The 14,503-nt window shown below is 60.9% G+C and overlaps 1 protein-coding gene across 6 annotated transcripts in view; it reads right to left on the bottom strand.

Moving 5' to 3' along the window:
* Nucleotides 1-980: 980 nt before the first annotated feature.
* St3gal1 (ST3 beta-galactoside alpha-2,3-sialyltransferase 1) overlaps nt 981-14,503 on the bottom strand; it is a 73,839-nt gene continuing 60,316 nt past the window's right edge. For all 6 annotated transcript variants that reach the window (XM_027950437.2, XM_027950446.2, XM_027950455.3 and 3 more), the window contains 5 exons: nt 10,025-10,221; nt 8,967-9,146; nt 7,701-7,746; nt 6,541-6,660; nt 981-4,928 (listed from right to left, as the gene is read on the bottom strand). In XM_027950437.2, the coding sequence (XP_027806238.2) occupies nt 4,755-4,928; nt 6,541-6,660; nt 7,701-7,746; nt 8,967-9,146; nt 10,025-10,221 (717 nt within the window). In that variant the 3' untranslated portion in view covers nt 981-4,754. The remainder of the gene's footprint in view (nt 4,929-6,540; nt 6,661-7,700; nt 7,747-8,966; nt 9,147-10,024; nt 10,222-14,503) is intronic.

Below are 14,503 nucleotides of genomic sequence, written 5' to 3'. Positions count from 1 at the left end.
AAGGGGCAGCACAAGGATATGCAGGAAGGGAGGGGTGGGGGTCAACTCAGGCAGCAGGACCCTTGCTCCTTTTGGCCCCTGTTCTGTTCAGTAACAGTGTGAACCAAGCTCTGTCTACACCCTCCACGAGTGCTAGCTCATTTAATCTTCAATGTGTGTTTTCATGTAGATGCTATATCACCCCCAATTTAAGGTCAGGCACAGACAGGTTAAGCAACTTGCAGCAACTCGCAAGCTAGGAAGTGCCCTGGGCTGCTTGGCCACCTGGTATCTGGGGCTGCCTTTGGAGGAGCACCATAGGCCCACGTCTAGAAAACTTGGGAAAAGTCCTATTGCCGAACACAGGGGAGCGTGGGGCAGCTGGCTGCCGAGGAAGCTGGGTCTGCGTCCCGTCTCTGCCTCCACCGTGGCCAGCCTTGGCAGGCTGTGGGGAGAATTCAAGGTCATGCCCAGGAAGGGGGTGTGCAAACTTGAGGACCCCCATTGGAGGTATCATTAACATCTACAATAATTTCACTGCAGGGGCTACTACTGGGTTTCTGGATCAATTTAAAAAAAAATTGCAATGGGAGGTTTGTGCCAACTTTAGACCCAACTCATGTCCACATGCCTGTCTCTGTGGGCGACAGAAAGACATTACCTCAGCCACGTTAGGCCCCTAGACCAAGCGAATACGCAGAGCAGTGGGCTTGTGCCTGCTGGGGTGGTCCCTTGCCCCAGGGGTGACACTGACAGATGGGACAACCACGGGCTCTGGAGGCTAGGAGACTCATTGTCACAGAGCAGGGAGTGTCACAGCCGAGTCCAGCCCTGACGCTGGCTCTGTCTCCCAGGTCTCTCTCCACATGTGACAGAAATGACCCAGGAGGCTCCCGGAGATCTCGAAGCCTCGAACCACTCAGGACTGAAAAGTTCTAGGGAATGGAAACATCGGGCCAGGACCGAGCCAGGACACGGTAGAAAAGCACCCACCACAGCCAAACGATAAAATAGCTCTTTTTTATTCACTTCAGTTCGGATCATTGGAAATATTCCACAATAAATAAAACCGAGCAGGGGCTGAGAGACAGACTCGCCAACGTCAGGTCACTCGGATGCATCCAGGTCACTCACTGCCCTGGGAAAATCAACACGGAAGGGGGCGCGGGGAGGGGAGCGAGATTTAAATCACCAACAACCAAGGGAGGAGATGGCAAAGGAGAAAGTGCTCCATCAGCTTTGGCTTTAAGGGGAGTGGGCCAGGGCTGAAGGAACCCCCGGAGGGGGGACCCCACGCCCACCCCTGTGGGCAGCTCCTGATGTGGGGAGATTAAAGCTACCGTCCTGGTCCTGGGCCCTGGCAGGGGGGCAGCTGAGGGCAACTGGTAGAGCTGAGCTGGGGTCGGGGGTCCTGGGGCGACCAGGAGCTGGAGGCTGGTGGGCTCTTAGGAAGGGAAGAGGCTGGGCACCCTGCTGGGCAGAGGCCTCCCAGGAGTGGCCCTGACGTCTCCTCCCAGGTGTCAGGGGGCACCAGGGACACAGATCAGGGACCCTCCTGACAAATAGAGAGATCTGACAACTTCAAAACTGGCTGGCCCAGGCCACAGGGGGGATGAGCAGCCCAGGGCACGTGGCCACAGACTAGAAGTCCACACTGGACACCATGGTATCAAATAGGGGACTGCTGCTGGTTCCTGAGGACACGGTAGGCATCCGGCCCTCTAATGGCTGGACAGTGGCCATGCAGAGCTGGGTGTCCCTGGAGAAGTGGGTTCCATCATAGCAGGTGTGTGTGTGTGGGGGGGCTCCTTGTTCTTACGCTGCCTCGAGGGGAACAGAGAAGCACGGGAGCCAGGCTGAATGCTCTCTCTGGTTCTGTTCCACCTTTGACCCAGAGGCCGGAGTCACATGGAGGTAGGATTGGCTTCTAGGGCCCTTCTGATGCCACAGCACAGAATTCCTCAACTTGTCCTTTACGGGAGAGTGTCCCTGGCCCAATGGTGCTCCCTGCCTGGCTTCCCGACTCCGCCCCCTAAGCCCAGCCCACATGGTCTGCTGGACAAACCCGGTTTCAAAATGTTGAAGAATTGTTTCTCTGTCCTGTGCTCCTCCAGGGAGCCAAAGGCTGCAGACCTCTCCTTTTCCTAGCAGTGGACATGGGCAGGGATGTAATGCAAATCACTAGCAGGTCAGGGGCCGGCTCGCTGGGGACCCTGAAGGACTGGAAGTTGCTGAGATCTCGTAGCCCCACCTTGGGGGCTTCGGGTTCACTGTGTGTGCTGCAGGCAGGAGCCCCCTGCTCCCCTGCAAGCACAGAGCTGCTTTCCACCCCCCGAGGGGCACTTGCAGTAAACTCTGTGGACACAGAAGAGCCTGTTCACCTGCAGGTGGAAAGACCTGCTTCTCGGCCATCCTCACCCCAGGGCCAATCAGAGCATTGCATTCTGGCCATGTGACTGGCTGCCATGTGGCTAGGTACCCACTGCTCAGCCAGGGAGACGAAGAAGGTTCTGCATTTTAAACACGGAGCCAACAAGGCCCTGATCTTGCTCCAACTCTTGTGCTCTTACAACAGGGGCACTTTCCCTAGTCACATCCCCTCTCTGGGCCCTGCTTTGCTCATCTGTAAAATGAAGAGCTGAACCCGTGGGCTGGAAGGTCACTTGCAGGAGAGAGCAGATGGCCACCAGACTAGCGACCCAGGCGGCATCCAGCCCAGATGCAGGCGGACTGCAGCTCTGGGACCTGCTCTTACGCCGTAAAACCCAGGAGGTAGCCTGTCAGCCTGGACCTGTCACCTGAACACCCGAGCTTTTAGGAGATGGTCAGGCGGGGCCCGGGAGTCAGCGCCCTCTCTGCACCAGGGCCTACCTGTCTCCAGTTGGTCCCTGGGGTGGATCAGCGACCAATAAGCATCTGTGAGTTCTTTACACCACCTGTGACGGTGACCTCTAGCCTCAGAAGATGCACCCAGGCCTCACGGCGACCGACCACCCTTTACCCAAGGATAGAGTCTCAAATAGGGGAAGATCTTAAAGCTTAAACAGATTTAAAACAAAACAAAACCAAACCCCCTTCTGGATCCCGAATCTTGAGTGTCTATAAAGAATACGGAAACTCTCCCATCCCAAAATACTCCTATGCAGACTTGGGAAAATCACAGTCAGTGTGCAATTTCTGAGGACCCTTGTGAATGGCCTGAAGCCACGTGTGGCTCCTGACAGAGGCCCCCAAAGTCCCGTGATTCTTCCCTCCCCATCAGCTGTGGGGACCCTGAGCTGGGGAGAGCGGGCCCTGCGGCTACCATGACGGCAGCCTTCCTGCTCCACGGGGGCACGGACCTCCCAGAGCAGCACTGGCCTTTGGGGAATGCCTTCCAAGGGAAAAGTGGTTCTCTGATAGGGCATCAGTAACTGCAGCCAACCGTCACTGTCCCCTGTGGCTCCCCACCTCCAGCCCCAGGGAGGTTTCATTAAGTCGGGAGTCGCCTGGCCTGAGACTGAGTCGGGTGGGAAGGAGGGACGTGAGGACGGGGTGCGAGTGGGGAGGCAGGAGGGGACTTCCAAACTCCACCAACACAACCCTGGGCCGCCCACCGCCGGCCCCCAGCCACTCACATCCGGGGACTCCCGGGCCCTTCCTTTAAGCTCTCCGCCCCAGCTGCCGGGAAGCAGCGAAAGCTCTGTGGAAACCCAGGAGGGTCGCAGCCGCGTGCGAACAGCTGAATTAAAAAACCAATCAATAAATAATCAGGAAGGTGACGAGGCGGGAGAGTGACGAGTGAGGAGGTGAGGTATGTGCAGGTGGCCGATCCATCCGTGGGTACCCCATTCCACCCCAGGACACCAAGAAGGCAGCCAACACAACTGGCCCGGAGCCCAGGCCCTTGGGAAACAGGCACCAAACCCAGTGGTCCATGGAAACGAGATTGGAGGACCGGTGGCCGAGTGTCATCCCTCATAAACCAGAACCCGAGTCCCCGCCGCCGTGGAGCAAGGGGGTGGCTGGGGGTGCCCACCTCGCGTGGGGCCCTTGGGTCTCTTCAGCCGTGCGTGCATTTTCCCCAGTACAAAGGCACATGGACGTGGTCAGGTCTGCTCTCGGCCACGATCAGAACCACGGAGATTGATCACTCCAGGGAAGAGTTTGGGAAGAGGCGTCTGTGCCCGTGGGAAACCGGTGGCCAAGCAGCTGTGACGACCTCCAGTGTCAGAGGCCTGTCCCGGCCATCCTCAGTGAGCTTCAGGAGGGGATGGCAGGACGAGAGGCCAGGACGAGAGGCCAGGCTTCGTGCACAAGGCAGGTCTCGCCCCAGTGCTGGCAGGGCCCAGTGGGGCTCTGGCCTAGAGGTAGCCGTCACTCACGCATCCCAGTAAGCGTCAGAGAGTCAGGCCTGGCCAGCCTCTTCCCATCTTCCCAGGGGTCACCTGTCTTTTAGAGTAGGGGGTCTTCGACATTGGTCCCCTCCACCCCAGGAGCCAAAATAATTTTCACTTGCAGACTGAGCCTCCCAGCACCTCCCCAGCTCCCCCAGCTCAGGGCAGCAGAGGGGCTGCTCCCACCTGGGACAGGTTCTAAGCCTCGCTCTGGGGCCCTGGCAGAGTGGGCAACTCTGCTGGGTAGCTGCTGCTGAAAATAGGGTGCAGAAGGCTGTGCCTGGCCCTGGGCACACCACCAGGCTGGCCCTGGGGGCTCCGGGAAGGGAGAGACTCCAGCAAGATGCCGGGGCTGGAAATCGAGGTGCCACGTGTGTGCGTCCTGATGCCTTCGCAATGTCATCTCCCCTTAAAGATCCGGATTTTGTTGATGGCTGCCAAGGTGGCGGTCACGTTGGACTCAAAATCGGCATCATGCACCCCTGTCTTGCGGAAAGCCCCTGCTGATGGGTTGTTCTCCCAGTAGTGGTGCCAGTTCCCCTTGCTGTCTGCCCCAAAGCCATACAAGTCCACCTGGGGGGCAAAGTGAAGGTAAGATGAGACACAGGACCTGGAGCAGAGACTCCAGGCAAGGGAGCCCACCCTGAACCCCACGTCACAGTGGATATCCAAAGATTCTAGAAATCCTTCTCCGGGTCCCCAGGGGCTCGACAAACACAAAGCAAATCAAGCAAATCTCAGTCCAGAGCAGCCTGGAGGCCTCAGGAGGCACGGCAGGCGGGTGACCTGAGGGCAGCCCTCGCCAGGGCGACCTCTTCTCCACGCTCGAGGGCCTGGGCAGGGGCAGTGGAGAGTGGGCTTGGAGCCAGGCAGAGGCTCCTGACCCAGCTGGCCCTGGGTGTGTCGGGTCCCTTCTCTGCACCTCACTTTCCTCATCTGGAAAATGGGCCAGGAATGGTGGTCACAGGAGGCAGGTGACAGGAAGTGCTCCTCCCCCGAGGGGAGGCCAACATCTCCTGGTCTGGAGCCCTCGCTGGCCAGAGGCGTGGTCCTCACATGTGGTAAGCACTAGTGAGCAGGCCTCCCATGCCCAGCGCTGGCTGGATACGTCAGAGCTGGGTAGCCCTCTCTCTGAAGCCACCAGACAGGTGACATGGGAGTCAGCCTTGTCTTCTGGGGAGTTTGGGGCTTATGTTGTCACCAGCTGAGCTCCTCGGAGGGACTAAGGTTGAGCTCAGGGCTCCCACGGCACAGAGGAGGCAGGACCCAGGCCCCAGGGGCGGAGGAAGCCCCTCTGAGGTGGAGACATTGGAACTGGGTCTTGGCAAGTGAGTAGGAAGGGGCCACATGGGTCCTCCAGGGAGAGGAGGTGCCATCTGGCCTGGAGGACAGGTTTGAGGGGAGGGGACAGCTCTGCTGCACGTGCAGGTTCTCAGTAAGTTCCTCCACGGACCCAGGCTGACAGGAGGACAGACAGGAGAGGAGCTGAGGCAGGACCCTGGGTGGCCAGCAGCCGGCTGGAGGTGGGGGTGGGCAGTCCCAGGGGGAGGGACATGGGAACCTGCCCCTCAGGGCCACTCCCTGGGATTCCAGCCAGGGACCAGGCGGGCTGGGGGTGGGCACGGGTTGTATATGACAAGCAGGGACATTGGAGTGCCCTGTCTGAACCCAGGGCTGAGGAGGAGGGCAGGTGTGGCCCCAGGTCCTGCTCCTCAGCTACGTGGACACACAGACCCAGGTGGGCAGACATCTCCACAAGGTCATTGGTCCTCAGCCTTGGTGGGAAAGGGCACCCGTGGGCACCCGGCTCCCACTCCCACTCCCAGAATTTCCAGTGCGTCTGGGCCGGGATGTGCCCGGGTGCTGCCTGGGCCGCACAGACAGTCTTCAGGAGCACCTGAGGTCACGACCATGAGTCAGCCAAGTGTCCCTCCCAGAGTCCACACGAGTGTGAGGCTCCACCACCCCGTCCTCGTGCTGCCTTGGCCAATACCCAGAATGTACCAGAACCCTCACTCCTGAGGGCCACCTCACAGAGGGCCGTCCCTCCTGGACGTTCCCCAGGAGGCAGGCCTCACGGGCCACGTGGAGACACAGAATCTGAGCCATGAGGAGCTGGTGGCCCACCCTCCCACCCGCCTCTCTCAGGACTGTGCCAGGGCAGCCCTCGTCCCCAGGGGCCTACCTCGTCACAGATGTGCATGGAGAAGATGACCGAGAGGATGCCAGTGGACGGGTACCGCCCGTGGCCCTGGAGCCAGCTGTCGAAGACGTACTTGATGAAGGCCGGGTGGTAGATGAGGATCTGTGGGGGGGGTCGGGCCCCGAGGGGCTCTGGTCAGCAAAGGTCGCGAGTGCTACTGGCCAACACCATCGTGGTCAGGGGGACACGGCCCTGGAGAGGGCTTGCTCACATGCTGGTGGGAAGGATGGACCCTGCCTACATTGTGCGGTGGCGCCGAAGGGCCGCAGAGCTGGGAGAGACCCAAGGAGGCCCAGGAGTGAGAGCTGAGGCCTCCCACAGAAGGGGTCCCAGGAAACAGCAGGAGAGGGAACCAGGACCCCGGCGTGGCTGCTCTGCCTGGCACCGTGGGGCTCATTCTGACCCTTCAGTGGCCCGGGATGGTGGTTTCCCTCTCCTCCTGCCACAGATGAGGAAACCGAGGCTCAGGGAGGCACGTGACCAATGCGAGGGATCAGTGTCAGGCCACGTGAGGACATGGGGGCACTTCTCAGGCAACAGAGCTGTGCACGTCCAGGAAGCCTGATGCTGCCTCCTGACTGGACTGCAAGGGAGGGTCTGCAGTCTCTGGGGAGCAGTTCACCTCTCAGTCTGGCTTCTAGGTGTTGCCACCTCTGCTCTCCCTCCCTACAGACTCCTGGTGGTTTCCCCTCAGGGCAGGCACAGGGCAGGGTGTAGGAGGAGCAGGGAGACCTCGGTCCTAGCCCTCTCACCAGCTAGCTGTGTGTCCCTGAGCAGGTTAGGGACCTCTCTGAGCCTACTTCAATGTGACGTGTGTGTGAAGGGCCTGCGGTGGGCACTTGGCTTCCTTCCTTCTTTTGCCCTTTACCCGTGTCAAGTCGGCACAGGAAGCCCCCTGGAAAGACGGAGCCAGCTGGGGCTCGGCTCAGAGCCGCTCGGGGAAGGCAGGAGCTGCCCTCATGCAGCCCACACCCCGGATTACGGGGCAGCACCTCGGGTTCGGGGGCAGGTCTGGGGTGGCCTGCAGACTGCCATCTCTGCTGCTGCTGCTCTGGAGACCCCACTTTGAGGCCCGTCTGCACTGGCCTGGGCAACGCAGGGCTGAGCAGGAACCCTCGGCCTACGGGGCAGAGTCCACTCACCTTGTCCTGCTTCACCTTGATCTTCGAGGGCACAGGGACGTAGGTGCTGCAGGTGGGGAGAAGATGGTTAGCACGTGGGAGCAGCTGGAGCCCCCGCAGCCCCGGGGCGTCCACTGGAGAGCAGGGCAGGCAAGGCCAGGGGGGCCTCTCCATCCCACAGGTGCCTCCCCTACCTCAGCGGGGCCCGGCCAGCAGCAGACCCACTGCGACACCAGGGGGCGGCCTTGGCTCAGCAGGGGACTGTGTGGCTGGTTTCCCAGAAGAGTCAGGACTGGGATTTGTTCCCAGCACAGGCTGAAGGACCACAGGGGGACCCGTGAGGCCTGGAATTTGAGGTCCACAGTACCTGTGCTCAGTAGCTGGGCTGCTGGCTGGCGACAGGCGCAGGCTGATGTGGCCCCAGCTGGCCTTGCTCACCTGGGAGGTCAAGGGCACCCACCCAGAAGCCAGAGCTCCACCCACTGCAGCTGACTCGGCAGAGCCTGGGACCACCACCAGGAGACCACTGCTGAGGCCCCTGGGCCCTGCTCCTCCCAGCCCTGGACTCTTCCCTGCTCCCTGAGCCCTGGGGGCACGGACAGCCCAAGCAGTTCCCGAAACCCGAGTTCCTGGCACTAACCGCTCCTAGGAGACCTGGCCTGGGACCAGGCAGCATGTGGAAAGAGGAAAACTGAATCTACTCCCTCCTGGGAAGAGCTCAGGCCTCAGAATTGGAACCAAATGGCTGCCCAGGCACCGGGTCAAGTTTGATCTTGAGCATGTGGTCGGGCCAAACCCTGTTTCCTCCCTGGGAGAATGGACCTAAGGAGGACCATGGCATGGGATAAAGACGATCCCAAGCTTCAAGTGCCCTGTGTGGGGCCTGGTCAGAAGACGGGGCCCCTTCCCCTCCAGGAGCCATTCCTGCTTGCCCATGCTCAGTGCCCACCTGACCCTGTGCCCCAGTGCAGGCCCACTTTACAGTTCCTGGAGCAATGGCTGTGGCCCTTGGGAGCTGGCCAGAGCTGTGGTGGGGGTGGACAGAACATGTGTGCAGTCTTTGCAGCAGGGGACCCGAGTGTCCAGGGCCTCTGGGGAGTGGACCTCGGAGGTCCACTCAGGAGTCCCCAGTAGGATGGTGAGGCCTGTGTCTTTGTGGAAGAGGTTGGAGGCGGAGCCCAGTCAGAGCTGGCCTGGCCAGGGGAGGCAGGAGGAGTGGGGGGCAGGTGCGTGCCCGGGGGCTGGGAGGTCAGGCCGAGCCCCAACCAGTGCGCAGTGGGGACTCACTGGGAGATGGTGCCTGTGGTGGTGGCGCTGACCACCCATTGCAGGTCGGTGATCTTGAAGGGCACGAGGACCATGCTGACGTTCTCCCCAAGCTCCCGGAAGCTCTCGGGGTACACCAGGTGGTGAGTGGTCTTGCTGCCTACGTCGGCCTCAAACCCCGCCGTGGGGGCCTTGTTCATCCTGGGAGAGGAAGGGAGGGAGAGTGCTGTGTGGCACAGGTCACATGGTTTAGATGTGCTGTGACCTCGGGTGTGGCCCCTCTTCCCTGGGCCTCAACTTCCTCCCACGTGCAGATTAAAACAGGGTGAAAGGCTTTCGACTTGTCCTTCTGATCTCAAGGGAGCCACCACCCATGGTTGATGGCCTCTCATATGTAACACCCAGAGGTCTCCATGGTCCTTTATCATGGTCCCTGAGACCTGAGGTCGGACAGGTTGTCCAAGCCATGGAGCTACCCAGTGGCAGCCTTGACCTCAGGTCTGTTTGACCCCGAATCTGACTCTGCCTCCACCACAGACGTTCCCACTGGACACCAGGTACACTGAGAGCCCAGTCAGGGGTCTGAGGACATCATGTCCAGGCACAGAAACCGGGGCTGTTGGAGGAGGTGGCTGGGGAGCGCCAGCCCACCCAGCGTTGTGCCCTGCCCTGGGGCCCTGGTGAGCAATGCGGCCAGGGTCACAGGAAACCCAGGGTAGACTTGGGCCTCTGTGGGGATGTCTGTAACTTGGGACAAGGAAACAGGTTGACATTAGAAGCCTACGGTTCTGTCACAGCCTCGACTGCCAACGGGGTATGAATTTGAAAGACCAGTGTCTTCAGACCCCCGCCCTCTCTCCAGGGCTCCCACGCCAAGCTCCCAGGAACCCCAGGTTCTTCTCTGCACCCACAGAGGCCCTCCTGGCCCACTCAGCCTGCAGAGCAGAGCTGGGGGACACAGGGGAGTGGGCCCTGGGTGCACCTCGGGGCTCCAGGATCAGAACCTTGGCCTTCTGACCTGAGCCCCGCCAGGGCCCTGTGTGCAGCCAGGAGGCTGGGGCTGGGGGTCCGGCCCTCACCTCAGCACAAAGTCGTGGCTGTCTATCTCAGGCCCGTAGGAGGACTCCTTCAGGTTGCCCGAGTTGCCCACGACCGCACAGCGCCGGCAGCCCACCAACCGCTTCTCCAGCAGGGGGTCCACGTCCCCGGGCACCACGCTGAACAGCTCCTTGATGGTGTCGTTCAGGCTGTTGGGCTTCTTCTCCCGCTGCAGCTTCTGTGGAGGAGGGGACGGTGGGCCTGGTGCTGCTGCTGGCCCGGCAGACTCTGTGCCCCGGCCACCTGCCCACCAGCGGCCAGCTTGCCTCTGCTGGCACCTCCTGCTGCCCTGCCTGTGGGCTCTGGAGGTGACAGCAGCTCAGACACAGCTGCCCACCAAGGAGCCCAAGGCTGCTCAGGGGACAGAAAGGACAGTGCCCTCATTCACTCTGCCAATGTCCACAGACGCCTCCTGTGTTCGGTGGCCTGTGCTGACAGCCAGAGGCAGGACGCTGGCTGCAGGGGAGGGCCCAGGGAGGCTGGGGCGCTGCACCCCTCATGGTCCCACAGCCCCTCACCCTGGCCCCCCACCCTCTGGAGTGCCTCCATCTCCCTAAGGTCCCAGTAGAACCTCTGGGGTTGGTCACACTCCTGCCTGCTCCTAATGGCTCCCAATTCTGGATGCCAGGTTCCTGGGGCTCCAGGCCCTTGGTCACGCCTTAACAGAGCAGCAGGGGTGGGCTAGCGGGGCCTGGGACACATGGACTGCCCACCCCACCTCTGTTGCCCTCATGCTCCCACCCTCCGCAGCCCCAGGACTACTGCACCTCCCCATCCTGACCAAAGGGCGGCCACTCATTGGAGGCACAAGGCCCTCCCTCGTGTTGACAGCACACGGCTTGCAACTTCTGAGTCCAGCTCAAAGGCCCCTTGCCCCAGGACTCCTTCCTGGTCCCTTATGCAGTACTTCCTGGGCGCAGTACTTTTGGTGCTAAAGCCAGGACAAGTAGGTCACCCTCTTGGTCCCTAAGGCACTGCCCAGTCTGAACGCTGTCTCCGGTGACACTTGGGCCCTGGAGCCCTCGAGATACGGTGTGAGCTGCGTGGCACCTGGCCCACGAAGACACAGGTGAGGAAGGTGCTCTCAGCGAAAGGTCAGGTGACTTGTGCCACATGCAAACCAGGAACTGAAGCTGGGCTTTCAAAAATCCACCCTAGGTTTCCCCCAAACACAGCCGACGACCTCCAGCCTTGAGACTTGACCTTCAGAAAGCCCAGCCCTGTGGGTGGGGTGGGGGAGATGCTGCGCTATGGGGTGATTCCATCAGCTACTACCCTGCCCCAGGGACGGGGTGGCTGGGAGAGGAAGAGGAGGCCAGAGATGAGGGAGATGAGTACAGAGGTCCTCAGAGTCCAGTCCCCGCCACATGGAAGGGATCCAAATCCCCCCAAAGAGGCGCGTGAGGAGACCCTACTGTTGCTCTGGTCTTCACCAGCTTAGCATCTCCTGGGGCAGGAGACGTGGGACAGGCGCTCCAGTTTGGACATGGATTGAGTGACCCCAAGGCTGCATGTGTTGACACCTAATCCCCGTTGTGAGGTCTTAAGAGGATGGAGACTTCACACGACCATGGTGTTCAGCTGTTGGGCCACCTTGATTAGGATTTAAAAACGACATCAGGGTGCAGCCCCCTGGCTGAATATTTGTGGCTTTACAAGAAATGGAAGAGAGAGGAGGAGACCCACACATGTGCCATCTGTCTATTGTCATGCTCGTGCTGTTGCCTTGGGACTCCACTGGGAAGAAGGCCTTCTCCAGATGAAAGCCCTCATCCTCCAGAACTGTGAACCTAAACAGACCGTTTTTTCTTTTTATAAAATGGTCTCTCTCAGGTATTTCATTACAGTAATGAAAAATGGACTAATAAAACAGGCCACAGGGAAACTGAAGGCAACATTACCTGTAGCACGCGTCACCCCCACTAGCACACTTATAATTTTTAAAAAGGAAAATCACAAAGGATGTGGAGAAAATGGAACCCTTGTGCACTGCTGGTGGGACTGTAAACTGGGGCGGTTACTGTGGAAGACAGTGACTCCTCATGCCATGCCATTGCCAGCTGCCCAGCCAAAGGAGTGGACACAGTCCTGAGCCAGTGTGGGCCAGTATTGGGAGACCTACGCCCATAGGAGCACCGTTCACCATAGTCAAGAGGTGGACAGACGCACGGGTCCAGACGTGGAGGGGCAGATAAGCCCAGTGTGGCCTGCAAATGAGACAGAACATCATCCGCTTACACAGGAAGGGGATCCGCTCTAGGCTGCCACTCTGGGCCTCAGAACGTCACAGTGAACCCGCCTGACGGGCAGGGCAGCTGGCAGGAGTCCCGTGGAGGGGCATTTCCTGGAGAGTCAGACTCACCAAGGTAAGAAGCCAAGGGCGGGTCCAGGGGCTGGTGGGGCGGGGGCAGCTGGCTTTGTGGTGCCGACTTTGGGTGGGGGTGAGCAGTGGTGAGCCACAGGACGCTCTGAGCATGAGGGTGCTGGTGAACTGTCCCCTGACAGGTGTCAACATGATGGACGTCGCGCTCCGCGTGCGTTACCACAACAGCAACCCCATGTCCAGGGTGGACCCCGGCTCTGATAAGATCCCTGGGGCCGCCCCACCTTCCCAACGTGCAGACAACCTCCCGGGGACCCTGCCTGTCTGACAAGCTGAGTGGCACCACTGCTCCTGGTGTCTAGGGACCACCCTGCGCCCCGGGGTAGAGGACCCCAGCCAGGCCCAGGTGGGAATCTCAGTGGAGGCCATCAGAGAGGGTTGCTGTGCCCGCCTCCTCGAGACCAGGTGCTGGGAGCAGCGAGCGGCCTCACCATGTGCCCTTACCAGGGAGCAGGCACTGCGTGTGCCCGTGTCCCCAGCAACGACATTCCCTGGGCACCTACTGTACCGCACACGGGCTTTGCAGGGGCAGCTGGGGCTGAGGGCTTGGGGTCAGCTGTGCGCCCGGCTAGAAGCACAGCCCATGCCCACTTGGCGCCAGGGCAGGGCAGCGAGCGCTCCCACGGGACCATGCCAGCGGCGGTGGGAAGCGTGGACCACAGGGTGGAAGTGAAACTGTCCTGCAGACACAGTGGAGACCGGACAGTACCCCAGGCGCCCGCCCAGTGTGTGCGCGGCCACACATGCTACCCTCTCTCTGTCAGAACCAAGACTGGCCAGAGCTAGAGATGGGGGGGACTTCAGGCCAGGTGATGGGCAGGGAGCCCAGCAGGAATGACCGCAGGTGCCCACAGTGCCGTGCCCTGATCACCTGCCCGTCTCCTGCAGCAACCCTGTGTAGCCCACTCTGCAGGGACCCTGGTCTGTCCAGCTCTGCACTGGGAGGCAGAAGCAGAGCCTGCGTCGGGGAAGGGGCTCGGAGGTCAGCTGGCGAGAGCATGAGGACAGACCCAGGAAGAACTCGGAGGAAACCCGAGCATCAGCATCTGGGATCTCGCACATACGGCATACAAGGGGCGGGTCACTCAGCATTATGTCACTGATGTCACTGGGGGGACAGTCTGTAAGCCAAACACAGGAGGGAGGTTAAGAAGTTCACACACCCTGTCCCTTAATGTCCTGGCCTGTTTCCAGGTACATGTCCAGTGCTGGACAGGGCTTGCTCACCCCACAGCACCACATGGAGAGGCACCTGTCTCCCTGCAGGTGAGTCCCAGGCCTCCCAGCCCCGCCCTGCGCTGGGCCTGTAGCCGCTGTCCCATCTGCAAGCAAGGTGGCCGGTGACCCTGTCAGTCCAACATCAGTGGAGCCAAGGTCAAGGCTGAGCCCCTGCCCTGTCCCTTCTGTGGCTGAGCACACCGCCTCCTTCTCCAGACATGGGGGTCCCCACCGGTCCTGCTCTGTGTCACATCCCCAGAGCCCACTCAGGACCTGGCGCTCAGCACAGGTTACCAGGCCAGGTCCAGCTGGGCTCCAGGCCCACCCCGCGCTGGACCCCCTGAGGCTCACGGGCGTCCCCACTCCTGTCAAGGAGGCCACGTGCTCCTCCCACGCAGGGTTCCTCACAGAAAGCGCCGCGAGGGCAGCCCTGCCTCTGCAGCCCAGTGCACTCCAGGTGTGTGAGGGGTCCTGAGCGCCCCAGGCACGGGTGGCCACTTGCTCGTGATGCCCCTCCGTTCCCGCACTCTCTCTCACTCCTCCAGCCCGACGCACGACCCGACCCCCTGCCCGCAGGGGCCTCACTGCTGCAGAAGTCATGGGGACAGCCTCTGAGGGCCCGGGGGCCAGCTGCTCCTCCTCGGCCTCTGCCCGCCCCCCTCCTGCTCCACACCCCTCACCCAGGCTGGGGACTGTGTGTGCACTTCTCCCTGCACAATGTCGCCTATTCCATCTGCATAGACTGGGCCTGCACACAGAAGTGCTCAGCAGTCCCACACTGGGGCAGATTTCTCACTTCCCTTCCATCCACTTTGCATTTATCAACCAGAATGGCCTTTCAGATGAAGAGGTCAGGCTC

The sequence above is a fragment of the Marmota flaviventris genome, chromosome 15 (genome assembly GCF_047511675.1).
Source record: "Marmota flaviventris isolate mMarFla1 chromosome 15, mMarFla1.hap1, whole genome shotgun sequence".
Lineage (NCBI taxonomy): Eukaryota > Metazoa > Chordata > Mammalia > Rodentia > Sciuridae > Marmota > Marmota flaviventris.
Note: the sequence above shows the minus strand (reverse complement) of the source record. Positions and strands in the feature narration are given on the sequence as shown.